Raw genomic sequence first — 17,085 nt, forward strand, 5'->3', positions numbered from 1 at the left:
TAGAATCTTGTATTCGTAAAGAATGAGAGTAGAGGAAAAAAAAGAAAAAAAGAATGAGAGTAGAGGGGAAACCATGATTAATAAATTATTTTTTACAATGTTAAATTCTAGATTCATTTTACTTTTTATGTTTATATTTGATACATGCAAAAGAGTATGTGTAATACATGTTGACGTTATAGGGTGTAATAAATCGAACACTTTGGAACTCTCCACAGATCTCAGCTGTGGCATCACCAATGCTGTTAAATAACTTGTGTGTTTTTCCCAGATCTTAGCCTCATGCTTTTCTCATTCACACACGTCTGTCTCCCCAGGAACACCACTTTCTTGAGTTTCACAATAATCATTCCATTGCTGCTTTTTTTGTTGAAATCTCTTTATTGAGGTATGATTGACATATAGTCACCCGTGCATATGTTAAACTGTATGGTTTGGTAAGTTTTTACACATGTATGCATCCGTGAAAACATCACCACAATCAAGGTGATGAACGTAATCATCATCCCCCCCAATTTTTTTAATGTCATATAATCTCCCTCTACCCACCCAATGGTGACCACTAATCTCTTTTCAGTCAATATAGTTTTTGAATTTTTCTAGAATTTTATTTTTTTATTTTATATTTTTATTCCTTTTTTTTTTTTTCCTTTTAGAAAGCCTTGAAATAGGATTTTATATAATGGAATGAAATTATACAGTATGTGCTCTTTTTTTGTCTAGGTTCCTAAACCCAGTATAATTAACATATTTCTACATATATCAGTAGTTCATTTCATTTTATTGCTAAGTAGTATTCTATTATTTGGATATTCCAGTTTATATATTCATCTGCTGATGAAATATTTGAGACATTTTACAGTTTATGGATATAAAAAAGTTGCTATGGGCCGGGCGCTGTGGCTCACGCCTGTAATCCTAGCTCTTGGGAGGCCGAGGCGGGCGGATTGCTCAAGGTCAGGAGTTCAAAACCAGCCTGAGCAAGAGCGAGACCCCGTCTCTACTATAAATAGAAAGAAATTAATTGGCCAACTGATATATATATAAAAAAATTAGCCGGGCATGGTGGCGCATGCCTGTAGTCCCAGCTACTCGGGAGGCTGAGGCAGAAGGATCACTCAAGCCCAGGAGTTTGAGGTTGCTGTGAGCTAGGCTGACGCCACGGCACTCACTCTAGCCTGGACAACAAAGTGAGACTCTGTCTCAAAAAAAAAATTAAAAAAAAAAAAAAAAAAAAAAAGTTGCTATGAACGTTTAGGTATAAGTCTTTATATTGCCACATACTTTCAATTTCTTATGGGTAGAATGGCTGTGTTATATGGTAGGTATATGTTGAAGTTGTAAACTGTCAGACTGTTTTTCAAAATGTTTGTACTATTTTACATTCTCATTAGCAGCGTCTGAGGGTTCTAGTTGCTTCACATCCTGGCCAGTACTTGGTGTATGGTTAGTCTATAATTTTAGCATTTCTAATAGATATGTGGTGGTATCTCATTGTGATTCTAGCTTGCATTTCCATATTGACTGATAGTATTGAGCATCTCTTTATGTACTTATTTGCCATCCACATAGCTTCTTTGGTGAAGTATGTGTAAGTCTTCTGCCCATTTCTTCATTTTTTAAAATTGAATTTTGAGAGTTTTTAAAATATATTGTAGATACCAGTCCTTTATAAGATATGTGATTTACAAATATATTCGTCCGTTCTGTGGCTCACCTTTTCCTTCTCTAAAGTGTCTTTCAAAGAGCAGAGGGCCTTAATTTTGATGAAGTCCCATTTATCTTGTTGTTGTTGTTAAATAGATATTGCTCTTTGGTGTCATATTTAAGAAATCTTAGCCTAGCCTAAGTTCATAAAATTTTTCCTTCTGTGTTTTATTCCAGTTGTTTTATAGTTTTAGGTTTTACATTTAAGTCTATGATCATTTGAGTTAATTGTTGTTTGTGATATGAGGTATGAATTTGGGTAAATATCCAGTAGTGGGATTGCTGGATCAAATGGTAGGTCTACTTTTTGTTCTTTGAGGTATCTCCATACTAGTTTCCATAGAGGTTGTAGTAGTTTGCAGTCCCACCAACAGTGTATAAGTGCTGCTTTCTCTCCACATCCACACCATCATCTGTTGTTTTGGGACTTTTTGATAAAAGCCATTCTTACTGGAGTTAGGTGATATCTCATTGTGGTTTTGATTTGCATTTCCTTGATGCTTAGAGACATTGAGCATTTTTCAGTGTGTTTGTTGGCCAACACTACATGTTGGCCATGTAGTCTATCATCTTTTGAAAAGCTTCTCTTGATGTCTTTTGCCCACTTTTTTTATGGGATTGTTTGATTTTTTTTTCTTGCTGATTTGCAAGTAATTCTGGTTATTAGCTGTTTGTCAGATGGATAGCTTGTGAATATTTTATCCCATTCTGTAGATTGTCTATTTGCTCTATTGATTATTTCCCCAGCTATGCAGAAGCTTTTTATTTTTATTGATTGATTGATTGATTGATTGATTGATTGACAGAGTCTCGCTTTGTTGCCCAGGCTAGAGTGAGTGCCGTGGCGTCAGCCTAGCTCACAGCAACCTCAAACTCTTGGGCTCGAGTGATCCTTCTGCCTCAGCCTCCCGGGTAGCTGGGACTACTGGCATGCGCCACCATGCCCGGCTAATTTTTTATATATATATATCAGTTGGCCAATTAATTTCTTTCTATTTATAGTAGAGACGGGGTCTCGCTCTTGCTCAGGCTGGTTTTGAACTCCTGACCTTGAGCAATCCGCCCGCCTCGGCCTCCCAAGAGCTAGGATTACAGGCGTGAGCCACAGCGCCCGGCCTCAGAAGCTTTTTGATTTAATCAAGTCCCATGCACTAATTTTTGTTGTTGCTGTGATTGCCTTTGGGGTCTTTTTCATAAATTCTTTGCCTAAGCCAATATCTAGAAGAGTTTTCCCATTTTCCTCTAGAATTCTTAAAGTTTCATGCCTTAGGTTTAAGTCTGTTATACATCTTGAGTTAATTTTTGTGAGTGGTGAGAGGTACGGATCCTGTTCCAATATTCTATACGTAGCTATCCAATTTTCCCAGCACCATTTGACTAAGGATTCTTTTCCCCAGTGTATGTTTTTGTCTGTCTTGTCAAGGATCAGATGGCAATATGAGAATGATTTTATATCTGGTTTCTCTGTTTTGATCAATTGGTCTGTGTCTCTGTTTTTGTGCCAATACCACACTGTTTTGGTTACCACAGTATTGTAGTATAGCTTGAAGTCTGGGACAGTGATTCCTCCTGATGTGTTCTTTTTGCTTGAGGTTGCTTCGGCTATTTGAGCTCTTTTCTGATTCCAAATGAAGCACAGAATTATTTTTTCTAGATCTGCAAAAATAGACATTGGTATTTTAATTGGGATTGCATTAGATCAGTTTGGGTAGTATAGACATTTTAACAATGTTATTCTGCTGATCCATGAATATGATATATTTTTCATTTGTTTACATCTCTGCAATTTCCTTTCTCAGTGGTTCATAGTTCTCCTTGTCTTAAGGTCTTTCACCTCCTTGGTTAAATATATTCCTAGGTATTTTAGTTTGTTTATTGCCATTGTGGAAGTATTGCATCATTGATTTGATTTTCAGCTTGACTGTTGTTTGTGTATAGGAATGAAACTGATTTGTGTACAATGATTTTGTAACCTGAGACTTTGCCAAATTTATTTATCACTTCCAGGAGTCTCTTGACAGAATCCTTGGGTTTTCTAGATATAAGTTCCTATCAACAGCAAAGAGCGATAGTTTGACCTCTTCTTTCCCCATTTGGTACCTTTGATTTCCTTCTCTTGCCTGATTGCTCTGGCTAGGACTTCCAGCACTATGTTGAATAAAAGTGTGACAGTGGGCAGCCTTATCTAGTTCCACTTGTAAGTGGGAGTGCTTTCAATTTTTCCCCATTCAGTATGATGTTGGCTGTTTGGTTTGTCATATATGGCTTTTATAACTTTGAGGTATGTTCCATCTATGCCTACTTTCTTAAGAGTTCTTATCATGAAAGGGTACTGAATTTTGTCAAATGCTTTTTCTGCATCTATTGAGATGATCATATGGTGTTTGTTTTTGATTGTATTTATGTGGTGAATCACATGTTTGGATTTATGTATGTTGAACAGTCCTTGCACCCCTTGGATGAAGCCCACTTGGTTATGGGGATTTTTTTTTTTTTTATGTGCAGCTGAATTTGATTTGCTAGAATTTTATTGAGAATTTTAGTATATATATTCATAAGGGATATTGGTCTGTAGTTTTCTTTTATTGTTGTGTCCTTTCATGGATTTGGTATAGGATTCTTTCCTTCTCGATGTCATGAAATAATTTCTGCAGTATGGGTACCAATTCTTGGTAGGTCTGATAAAATTCATGTGTGAAACCATCTGATCCAGGACTTTTTGTTGTTGGAAGATTTTTTATTGCTGCTTCAATTTTCGTCACTCAATATTGGGCTGTTCAGGAGTTCTGTTTCTTTGTGATTGAGTCTAGGTAGGTCATGTGTTTCCAGTAATTTGTCCATTTCCTCAGTGTTTTCAGTTTATGTATATAGAGATTTTTACAGTATTCAGAGATGATATTTTGTATTTCTGTGGTATTAGTTGTAATATCTCTTTTCATTTCTGATTGAGCTTACTAGGGTCCTTTCTTTTTTTGTCTCTGGTTAATCTAGTGAGAGGCCTGTGGATTTAGTTTCTTTTCAAAGAACCAATTTTTTGTTTCATTAATCATCTGTATAATTCTTTTGTTATTTATTTCATTTAGTTCTGCTCTGACCTTAGTTATTTTGTTTCTTCTTCTGGGTTTGGGGTTGGTTGGTTCTTTTCTGATTCTTTGAGATGATTCATTAGATTGTTGATTTGTAATCTTTCTGTCTTTTTAATGTAGGCATTTAAGGCAGTGAATTTTCCTCTTAGGACCACTATTGCCAAATCCCACAGATTTTGATAACTTATGTCCCCTTTGTCATTTAGTTCAAGGGATTGTTATTTCCATCATAACTTACTCCTTGACTTAATAATTGTTAAGCAGTGGGTTGTTTAATTTCCACGACTTTGTGTAGAGTTGAGTTTATGTGGAAATTGATTTCTAATTTTTTATTCCACTGTGGTCTGAGAAGACACATTATATAATTTCTTTTTTTTTTTTTTTGTATATATATTTTTAGTTGGTCAATTAATTTTTATTTCTATTTTTGGTAGAGATGGGGTCTCACTCAGGCTGGTTTCGAACTCCTGACCTTGAGCAATCCGCCCGCCTCAGCCTCCCAAAGTGCTAGGATTACAGGCGTGAGCCACCACGCCCGGCTATAATTTCTATTTTTAAAATTTTTTGAGGCCTATTTTATGGCCTAAGATGGGATCAATATTAGAGAATGTTCCATGTGCTGATAAGAAGCATGTATATTCAGTAGTTTTTGGGTGGAATGTTCTGTAGATGTCTGTTAAATCCATTTGTTCTAGAGTTCTATTTAAGTCCATTGTTTTGTTGCTTATTTTCTACTTGGAGGATCTGTCCAGTCCTGTCAGTGGGGTGTAGAAATCCCCAGCATTATGATTCTGTTGTTTATCATTTTGGATCCAGTAGGGGTTGCTTTATGAATCTGGGCACAGACGTGTTAAATGCATGAATATTTAGGATTATTATGTCTTCTTTTTGAATTGCTCCCTTTGCTATCATATAATGGCCATCTTTGTCTTTCTTTACTTGAAGTCTGTGTTATCCAATATGTGAGTGGCTATACCAGTTTTCTTTTGCTTTCCATTTGCATGGAATATTGTTTTCTATCCCTTCACCCTGAGTCTGAATGAATCCTTGTAGGTTAATGTGCTTCCTGCAGACAGTGGATACTTGGCTTGTAATTTTTTTATCCATTCAGCCAGCCTGTCTCGCTTGAGTGGAGAATTCAAGCCATTCACATTTATTGAAAGAATTGATAAGTGGGGTGGATTTCTGATCATCCTGTTGAGTAGAACTTTTTTGTTTTAACACTTGAACCATCATGGTATATGGACTCTGAGCTTTAGCTTTTGTGTGGTTTTACACCAGAGGGTTTATATTGTGCTGATCAATGTAAAATCTAGATCTGAGTACTTCCTGCAGGGCAGGTCTTGTCTTGACAAATTCCCTGAGATTGCTTATCTGAGAAAGTATTTCTTCCCCATATAGGAAACTTAGTTTTGTAAGGAACAAAATTCTAGGGTGGCCGAGAAGACTGAGAATGGGACCATAATCCCTTCTGGCTTGTAAAGTCTCAGTTGAGAAGTTTATGGTTTAGTCTGATGGGTTTTCCTTTGTAAGTTACCTAATATTTTCGTCTTACAGCTAGTAGGAGTTTCTCCTTCCTTTTAACTTTGACCTATCTGATGACTGTGTTGTGGTGATTGCCTCTTTGGGATGAATTTCCCAGGAGTCCTTTGAGCTTCTTGTACCTGAATATCTAAATTTCTAGCAAGACTAGGGAATTTTTCCTCAATTACTTCCTCAAATAAGTTTTCCAACCCTAGTGTATATTCTTTTTCATTCTCAGGGATGCCTATGTTTCTTGTTTTAAGCCTCCTTATATAATCCCATATTTCTTGTAGGTTTTGTTTGTTCCTCTTAATTCTCTCTTTGTCTTTGACTGACTTGTTTAATTGAAAGGTATTGTCTTCAAGCTCTGAGATTCTTTCTTCTGCCTGATCCAGCCTATTATTAAGGCTTTCTACTGTGTTTGTATTTCCTTGAATGAATTTTTCATTTTCAGAAGTTTTGTTTGATTTTTATAATAATTTGGTTTCTGTAGTGAGTTTTTCATTCATTTCTTGTATTTCTGTAGTTTCTTTGTGTTGGGTTTCTATTTTCTTTAGTATTTTATGGAGTTTCTTTATGATCCATATTCAAAATTCTTTATCAGTAATTTCAATATTTTCATTTTGGTTGGTACTCATTTGTAAGGAGTTATTGTTTCCTTTTGTGAGAGTCCTTCTGCCCTGATTTTTCATATTTCCAGGGTTCTTTTGCTGATTCCTTCTCATCCAGCCTCTCAATTGAGAACTAGGGTTGCTAGGCCTGATTTGTGGGCCTGTCTCTGGGTCCCTGAAGATTGATCCCTGACCATGCTAGGGAGAGCAGTGCTGGTCCTGAGTTGCCTAAGGGGTGTTCTAGCCAGGTTTGATGAACTTTTAGGGTTACCTCTGACCTTCTGTCTTCACCTCTTCCCAACAGTGTTAGTAGCATTACCCCACTCTCTGTGGTGAGTTCACAGGAGCACGCACCTGCTGTAGAAAAGCAGCGGTTCGTGAGCTTCTTGATTCAGAATACTCTTATAGTTGCAGTGGGTGTGGGAGGGGCCACAGCCACCAGTCTGCCCAAGCTCAAATTCCTTTCTCTGATTCCCGGGGTGGAATGCAGAGGAAGAACTGTTTAGGTGTAAGAAAGCCAGGACTGTGATCTCTCGTGGCACTCTCCTGTTGGGTATCTATAACACCTGGGGTTCGCTGGTTTACCCCACTGTTCCAAATTAGCTGTGGTGCCTGGTCTCATGGAGGGTGGAAGCTTCTTCAGTATACTTTGTGTCCCACTGTTCACCAAGGGCACCTAGGTGGGGGAGGGGAAACCCCTTACCCTTTCGATGGGCTCCAAGCCTCCGTGGGTTTGATCTGCCCCAGTGTCTTCTCTTTGCTATCTTCTTCTTTCTCAGCTTTGCAGGTTTTCTCTGTGGGGTCCCCAGATGTCTCTGTTGCCTCTCTCTCTGATCCACACCTGAGCTGTGACTCTTCTCTGTGCTCCTCAGTCCAATATTCTACCTTCCAGCTGGGCCAGTCTGACAAGCGATGTCTCTGGTCGGTCATCTTGCCCCTCAGTTCTTTACATTTTAAAGTGGATTTTAGAAACAGCATGGTAACTTCCACACAGAAATCTGGGATTTTGATTATGATTGCATTGAATCTATATATCAATTTGGGGATAGTTAATATTAACAATACTGAGTCTTCTTAACCATTAACATGGTATATCTCTTCATTTATTTAGACATTCTTTAGTATCTCTCAACAGTGTTTTGGAGTTTAAGTTTATAGATCTTGTAAATTTTGGGGGGATCAGATTTATCCCTAGGTATTTCATATTTTTAATGCCATTTTAAATGGTATTTTATAAAGTTATTCTAATTGCTTGTTGCTAATGTGTAGATTTTTTTATATATTGCCTGTTACTTCCATCCATACTCCATTGGCTAGAATTTCAGCCATATGGCCACCCCTACTGCAGATTTGGCTGGGAATGTTACTTTTATCTTTCCACCTTCCTAGGAAGCAGATTGTTGTAGAGGAATGGATAGACTCACTGATGGAAGATAATAAAAAATATAATAGAATCAAGAATGTTTAAGTATTTGCCATTTGATAAAGGTGACATTTCAGAAATGCTGGGGTGAACTTGGAGATCGAGGAGATGTCTGGACTACAAATAAAAATTTAGGAGTCACTACACATAGGTTGTATTTAATGCATGAGACTGATTGAAATCAGCAAGAGACAGAGTGTAGCCGGACAAGTCCATGGACTTAGCCCTGGATACTTCCAAGTTCAGAAACTTAGCAGATGAGGAAGTAGTAAAGGAGCCTAAGAAACAATAACCTGTGAGTTGGGAGAAAAATCAGTGTGAGAAGTCAAGCCAAGAAAACATTTTAAGGAGAAAGTGATCCCTGTGCCAATAACGTGCACATAAGATGAGAACTGAGAACTGACCGTTCAGTTTAACCATGTGGAAGCCACTGATGACCTTGACAAGTGATTTCAGGGAATTATGAACATAAATGCCTGATTTAAGGGGCTCAAGAGAAAATGGGAAGAAAAGAATTGGAAAAAGTATAGATAACTTTTAAGGTGTTTTGCTCTAAAGAGAAGCAGCCAAATGAGGTGGTAGCTGTGTGATCAAGGGAGGATTTTGTTAAGAATAAAGAAATTACAAAATGTGTGTATGCTGATGGGAATAATAAAGGGAAAATAGATGATGTGAAAGAGAGGGGAGAACTGCTGGAAACACATCTTTGAATAGCGAGAGAGAATGGGCCCTGGTACTGCAGTGGTTGGGGCCTTAGGAGAACAGACAGCTCAGTCATCAGAATAAGAGGGAAGACGGAAAGGTGGGCACATTGCGGGTTGGTGAATAGACGTGGCAGGCGATTCAGTTCTCATTTTATTGCTTCCGTTTTCTCAGTGTAACAGAAAACAGGGTCATCTGTTGCAGGTGAAGATGGGGGAGGAGGGGTGCGCTAGTCATCTAGGACAAATGGACCAGAGAGAAATGCATTGCCAGTGACTGCCTACACTGAAGGCTCTCTTGAGGTTAGTGGTCATGAACTTCAAGTGAAAACAGTCAGCTTAGTTTTTGTTTTTCTCACTCATGTGCACCTGCATAGGTGCAGGCCCAGAGTAGCAATGTTGATTTATCCAGGGTTAGTTTTTGTCAGGCGACATTGAGGAAGTGAGAGGGGACAAAGGAGTGAGTTGAAAAGGTAATAGGGGGTAGTCTGAAGTGGGGTCTCTGATTGGAGATTGTAGTGGGATTTCAGTCATGACCAGGCAAAAACCGGGAGTGGAGGAGGAGAGAAGATCAAAGAAATGGAAAGCCAGGGCATCAGGAGGATTGTCTGTGGATACTGAACTTGTGCGCAGAAGCTGAAGGTCTTTTCTGTTATTTTCTAATGTCCTTTGTTGCTGTTGGGCCATCTAATAAATTTTGGGCTTCTTCCTTAGTGAGAATTTTGTCTTTTCTTTCATAGTTTCTGTTTCTTAGTCCTTAGTGCTCTACACAGTTTCCTTGGTGTTATCTCTCATTCCTTCTATTGTGTTTTAATTTTAGCAGTTATAATTTTATTTTCTGAGTGTTCTTTCTTGCTTCGGATTAAGTTTTTTTATAGCATCATCATTTTCCAGAAAAAAACATTTTAGTTTTTGACAGTTATATGATTTGTTGGAATACATGTAATTCATGTGCAAGAATATGGCTCATATCTTCACTCAGTATTATATTTTTACATATTTTTCCTAAGTGAGAAAGTATGTTGTGTTATGTAGCTAACTTCTAAATATCTTTTCACTTTAGGTCTCAAAAAATAAAGATGGAAAAGAACAAAGCGAAACTGTATCACCGTCCGAAGATGAAACATTCGCCTGGCCAGGTCCCAAAACAGTTATGTTGAAAAGAACATCTCAAGGCTTTGGTTTTACATTAAGGCATTTTATTGTTTATCCCCCAGAGTCTGCAATTCAATTTTCATATAAGGTAAGAGAGATAACTAAAGTAACTTGAAATAACACAAAGCCATTCCCATCTTCTTCCTGTCTTCCTCTTGCTCTTCCCTCCTGTCTTTTTTCTATCTTAAAAGACTTGTGTTACATTTGTGTATCATATTCTTTTTCTTCTTTTAGAATAAAAACTTTAATCTGGCCAGGCATGCTGGCTCAGGCTTGTAATCCCAGCACTTTGGGAGGCTGAAGTGGGAGGACTTTGAGACCAGCCTGTCTCTACAAAGCATAAAAAAATTAAAATAGTAAGAAAAAAAACCTTTAATTTTCTCTGAAAGGTTATAGTGATTCTAAACTCCACATCTATTTTTCAAGAACTTCATTCTATTTTTTTCTAATATGTAACTGGTTTTCTTTTTTTTTTTTTTTTTTTTTTTTTTTTTTTATTTTTTTGAGACAGAGTCTCGCTTGTTGCCCAGGCTAGAGTGAGTGCCGTGGTGTCAGCCTAGCTCACAGCAACCTCAAACTCCTGGGCTCAAGCAATCCTGCTGCCTCAGCCTCCCGAGTAGCTAGGACTACAGGCATGTGCCACCATGCCCGGCTAATTTTATATATATATTAGTTGGCCAATTAATTTCTTTCTATTTATAGTAGAAACGGGGTCTCGCTCTTGCTCAGGCTGGTTTCGAACTCCTGACCTCGAGCAATCCGCCCGCCTCAGCCTCCCAGAGTGCTAGGATTACAGGCGTGAGCTACCGCGCCCGGCTGTAACTGGTTTTCTATCTAGAAAAGTGCTGAGTTTTCTGGGCGGAATATGCAAAGGAAGTAGTTCGTTAAAACATTTCCAACAGTTGTAGAAAATCGGTGGGATTACAATAATACTTAACTTTCAGATATGTAATCTGGCAAGTGAGAATTTGAAAACAAAGCTTCTCATCAGTGAATGACATTAATGTGCTTCAGTGAGTAGTGACACGGCCTGGGAAAGGGGCAGCTTGGAATAACGGTAATTGCAGTTGACACATTGTACACTTGCTCTGTGTCCTGTACTGTTCTTCATGAGAGTTATCTCATTTCACCCACATCAGAATCCTCTGGAGTAGAGGTGGTATTGTGAACCCCTATTACAGATGGGAAGGCTGATTTGGTTCGTTTAATGGATAAGTGGTAGACCTGGGATTTGAACTTGTCCAATATGAATGCCTGATGCTTAACTTATACACAACAGTGTAATGGAAATAACAATATTCAGAAGAGTTGTGAGATCCTAGCCAGCCACTTAACTTCTTTTAGCTTCTAGATTTCCATTTTAATTTGAGGGACTTGAATTAGAAGATTAGAAAATCTTTCTTAAGTGTCTATGAACCAAAGATGTCTTTTAAAAAGTAATGTTGGTATTTGTAACTAGAGACCACACTCTTTTTACCATATTTTTGTTAAATACATCTTTTCATTCTTACAGGATAAGCTTTTTAATGTACAGAATGGCCCTTAAGGATTATGAATAATTCTTACTTTTAGAATTAAAATTTACTAGTTTGGGTTTCCTGAAATGTCTATAAAACTGCTGGTCTTAGATCACTAAGAATCTACTTGATCTTAAAAGATCTAAAATGGTTCAACTTATTAATTAGGTGGAGAGTACTTGATATTACACTAGGATTGAATATTTTTTTTTAATCTTTTTGTTTTGAATATGAGCTTTAGGTCATGGTGAACATATAGGTAGTTCAATTTTTATAAAATAATTTTACCAAACACAGGTTAAAATATATTATTATTATTATTATTATTAGGAAGTATTTCTAGAAATTTTCATAGCACAGTGCAGTAAGTCCTCACTTCACATCATTGACGGGTTCTTGGAAACTGTGACTTTAAGCAAAATGAGGTGTGACGAGACCAGTTTTACCATTGTATAATTTAGCAGTCCCCAACCTTTTTGTCACCAGGGACTGGTTTCATGGAAGATGATGGTTCTGGGATGATTCAAGCACATTATATTTATTGTGTACTTTATTTCTATTATTATTACATTGTAATATATTGTGAAATAATTATGCAACTCACCATAATGCAGAATCAGTAGAAGTCCTGAGCTAGACAGTCCCATCTGGGGGTGATGGGAGACAGTGATTTATTATGGTCTCTGTGCAGTCAAGCCTCTCTGCTAATGATCATCTGTACTTGCAGCCGCTCCCCAGTGCTAGCGTCACCACCTCAGCTCCACCGCAGATCATCAGGCATGAGATTCTCATGAGGAGCACGCACCTGGATGCTAGAGCATGCACGATTACTGTAGGGTCTGTCCTCCTATGAGAATCTAATGCTGCTGCTGATCTGACAGGAGGCAGAGCTCAGGTAGTGATGGAAGTGATAGGGAGAGACTATAAATACAGATGAAACCTTGCTCACCTGCCGCTCACCTCCTGCTGGGCGGCCCAGTTCCTAACAGGCCATGGACTGGTACCGATCTGGTGCTTGGGGGTTGGGGACCACAAGTCTAATTGATACAAAGAGGAGTTAAGTTGCTGTAGTATATTTCTGGTCACAAAAACATCACCAAACACACAATTCTTCCAGTATTAAACACTGAAATAAATGTGAACTGTACATACATTTAAGAAAGATTAGTAAAAACAAGTTCTGAGTTGAGGGTGGCTGGAGCCTACCCCAGCAGCTCAGGCAGCTCAGGGCACAAGGCGGGACCCAGCCCTGGACAGGACAGCATTCCCTGGCAGGTGTATTCACACACAGCTCCACTCACTCAGACTGGGACCATGCAGGTACACCTACAGGCCAAACATGTACAGCTTTCTGGAGTACCCAGAGAAAACCCACACAGACTTCGGGTGAATGTGTGAACATCACAGTGGCCCTAGTTGGAAATCAGTTTTTTTCCTCATCAACATAATAATAGAATGACGTTGGGCGAAATGATGTTATTTGAGGACCTGCTGTGTAATTGTTAACAACACAGTCATTGGACTCAGAAAAGCGTGGGTTAGAATCTCATATCTGTGTCTTGTTAGCTGTGTGACTTTGGATAAGTTGCCTAACAGACAATAAGAGTACCTTCCTCACAGGTTGTGTGATGATTAAATGATATATAGTACATGTAAAATGCCTAGAATAGAAATTAACATGTTGCAATTGCTCAGTGAATTTTAGCTATTCGTATATTTAATACAGATGTTTTTGCAAATAGGTCTTAGTTTTATAAATTTTACATAGAAAATATGTGTTGGAGTCTTTTCCATTTTAATCATGAAATTTTATCAATTCACTTCAAAGGAATTACAAAGTTTTAATATTATATACCTCTTAGAAAATGTGCGATTAATACACAATGTCTTTATTAAATGTCACTTAGCTGGCAACCTTCTTAGTCTCAGAACAGAGTTTATAACTAGGAGAAGAAGAAAACAACATTTGGGCAGCCAAAATAAAGGTAAAAACTTATGTAATAAATGATCACCTCTTCACCCAATTCTTGTTTTTCCTTGTGCTTGCTGTATGTGGTGGCTTCCATATGGTAGAGGCTGAGAAAATGTTTGAATAATGTATTTTTATGCTAGTTTTTTTTATTTATTTTTTTTATTTTTTATTTTTTTGAGACAGAGTCTCACTTTGTTGCCCAGGCTAGAGTGAGTGCCATGGCGTCAGCCTAGCTCACAGCAACCTCAAACTCCTGGGCTCAGGCGATCCTCCTGTCTCGGCCTCCCAAGTAGCTGGGATTACAGGCAGGTGCCACCATGCCCGGCTAATTTTTTGTATATATATTTTTAGTTGTCCAATTAATTTCTTTCTATTTTTAGTAGAGACGGGGTCTTGCTCAGGCTGGTTTTGAACTCCTGACCTCGAGCAATCCGCCCGCCTCGGCCTCCCAGAGTGCTAGGATTACAGGCGTGAGCCACCGCGCCCAGCCAATGCTAGTTTTTTTAAGGTTGCTCTTCTGATTTTCCAGCTAGAGGTAGATAGCATGGCAGTGGGACAGCCCGATAGCGATGACCAAGTAGATAACTTCAAAGTTGAGTACAAGCAGTTCCATTTATATAGACAGTTCTGAGTCCTGTAATAGTCCCCATAGGCACAGTTAAGTATAGTACAGTAAGCTATGACCAGCCCTCTCTCCCAAATTCCAGGTTCAATCTATCCCACTGTCTACTTGACAACTCCACTTGGATATCTCTATTAGACATCTCACCCTTAACATGTCAAAAGCTGATGTCTGGAAGTCATCTCAAATTGGCTTCACTCACAGGCTTCTTATGTCTTTTTGTGAAAACTCCATCCTTCTGGCAAAAGGCATTGTTAATGAGATTGTAATTGGCACAGTTTGGGGAGGTCAGTTTGAATTAAATTGAGCCTTGCTGTGATTTAACAAGAGTTTATAAATATGTATTTATATATGGTCATATTTTTTTTTATTTGTAGGATGAAGAAAATGGAAACAGAGGAGGTATGCTATAAGAATTTCAATTTGTTTCTGGATATTTGCTACCCATGTCTTTCTGTTCTTTAATATTAAGTGAAATGATGTAGTTTTTGGAGTTCAAATATGTAACAGTTTTTTAGATGTGAGAGTTATAGAGATTAATATTTTTTCCTATAGACTTCAAGTTTTATGAATTCCATTGTCTCATTACTGTAATTTGAACATGTAATGATTTTATTGTTAATTATACATTAGCATTTATACAGGGGAATATATCATTATGGTCCCACGGAAAGTAATTCTGAAATTTTTATTTCAATTAGTAACCCTTCTAAATTTAGTGATTCTTTTGGGTAAGGAATGCTGTGTGTTTTATTACACTTATTGACCCAAATATTGAAGAGGATTTGGGTTTTCTTCTTACAGTTAATCATACTCTTGATTTAAACATTAATTAATGAGCTTAAAAGGAGAATCAGGCTGGAGAGAGAGTTATTTCTTAATAATTCTGATTTATTTTTGTTTTAATTTTTAAATCAACTTTAATGAGTTGCAATTTACACACAACAAAATACACCCGTTAAAAACTTTTATTTCAACATAATTTTAGATGACAAAGTTGCAAAAATAGTACAGAGTTTTCATATATCCTTCATTCAACTTCCCTGAATGTTAAAATGTTACAATTCCATGATAACAAATACAAGACTAAGAAATTAGCATTGGTGTGATACTGTTATGTAAACTACAGGCTTTTCCACTGGTGTCCTTTTCCTGTTCCACGTTGCATTCATCTGTCATGTCCCCTTGGTCTTCTCCAGTGTGTGACAGTTCCTCAGTTTTTCCTTGTATTTTATGACCTCGATGTTTTCAAAAAGTACTGGTCAGTTATTTTGTAGAATGTCCTTCAGTTTGGGTTTACCTGATGTTTTCTTATCAATAGTTCAAGATTATGCATTTTTAGCAAGAATACCATATTTGCACCTATAGTACAGTTTGGTGAGTTTCGATACGTGTATAATCTGTGAAATGACTATCCCAATCAAGGGGCACAAGAAAACTTTACGGAATGAGAAAAATAACCTTTTCTCATTCCGTAAAGTTTTCTTGTGCCCCTTGCACTGTGCAGGTGCTAGGCCATCATTAATCTACTTTGTATCACTATAGAAGAGCTTTGCCTCTTCTAGAATTTCTTATAAATGGAATAATACAGTATGTGCTTTTTTGTGTCTTTTGCCTGGCATAATATTTTTGAGGTTTACCGTGTTCTGTGTATGAATACTGATATACTAACCCCCACTTTTTTGCTGAGTAGTTTTCCTTTGTATGAATATGCCACAGATTGTTTATCCACTCACCTGGGGTGGACCTTTGTAATACCCATTTGGTGTCTTAGAAAGGTTATGTTAAGGGTTAAAGCGAGAGGAAAATGGTTTCTTTCAGCACTGTTGAAAGTGATCTGAGGGAGTAGGGCCAGGTAGGACTCTTATGGTTGTCACTTGTGCCAGATGAGCCACTCCTGCGTCACCATCTGTCATGCACCAGCATTCAGGATGAATTCCAAATGCCACTTGGCATGGGTTAGAAATAAGCTTTAGTGACAAAAGCAAAAACTCACAAAACCAGCCTCAGAAAGAGGAAAGAGCATGTGTGTCCTCCAGCCTCGCATCGGCCTACACACTGACGTGCTGACGCCTGGGCAGCCTGTTGGACACACAGCATCTAGGATTTTATGCCTGTTATGTGGGAAATATACTAATAAATGTAGAAGGACATAGTCATAAAACTTGATGCAGGTCATTATGCATCTGACATAGCTCTCTGAAGTGAATGGATTTAGTTATGTGCTTTGACTGGGGAGAATAAACTTGAACATGTCTAAGGAAGACTCTCCAGCAGGTGGCGATTTCAAGAGGAATGATAGAGTAGGACTAAAGGGTGTGATCTGCTGGGGAAGATTACAATTTACCTATTTTATTTATTTATACATAATGTCATTCAAAAAAGACTTTGTGTCCACAGGCAGAAATACATGTAATATAGTAAGATAAAAAATAAGGCTAAAAGTTTATGGCAAAAATGAATTAAGTCAACATGTGGGAGATTTAGTACACATAAATTAATACTTTAGGTCCTCTCTGTTATCAAGGACGGGCCCTAAGTTTGCTTTTCAGCTTTCTGGTGGCCATAGAAAAGATAAAAACATGATTGGTTAAGGATAATACATTATCCCTAAGAAAATAACATCCTGTTTGCTCTGAGAGGTCTGAGACAGATTTCTTTTATGGGCTGTCATGGTGGAAAACAGAGTGTGATGCAGTAGATAATATCTTTAACACCATTCCTTCCTATGGCTGTTTTTAAAAGCGATCCCTCAAAGTAAGCTCAC

General features: G+C 37.8%; 1 protein-coding gene across 14 annotated transcripts in view; it reads left to right on the plus strand.

Annotated features, from left to right (window-relative positions):
* Positions 1–17,085, plus strand: part of ARHGAP21 (Rho GTPase activating protein 21) — a 136,958-nt gene that overhangs the window by 43,601 nt on the left and 76,272 nt on the right. For 13 of the 14 annotated variants that reach the window (XM_020284182.2, XM_020284184.2, XM_020284185.2 and 10 more), the window contains 2 exons: positions 10,116–10,295; positions 14,696–14,720. In XM_020284182.2, the coding sequence (XP_020139771.2) occupies positions 10,116–10,295; positions 14,696–14,720 (205 nt within the window). Of the gene's footprint in view, positions 1–10,115; positions 10,296–14,695; positions 14,721–17,085 lie in introns of those variants that run through there. The other variant, XM_012767284.3, reaches the window with a different exon arrangement.

This window comes from Microcebus murinus, chromosome 25 (assembly GCF_040939455.1).
Source record: "Microcebus murinus isolate Inina chromosome 25, M.murinus_Inina_mat1.0, whole genome shotgun sequence".
NCBI lineage: Eukaryota > Metazoa > Chordata > Mammalia > Primates > Cheirogaleidae > Microcebus > Microcebus murinus.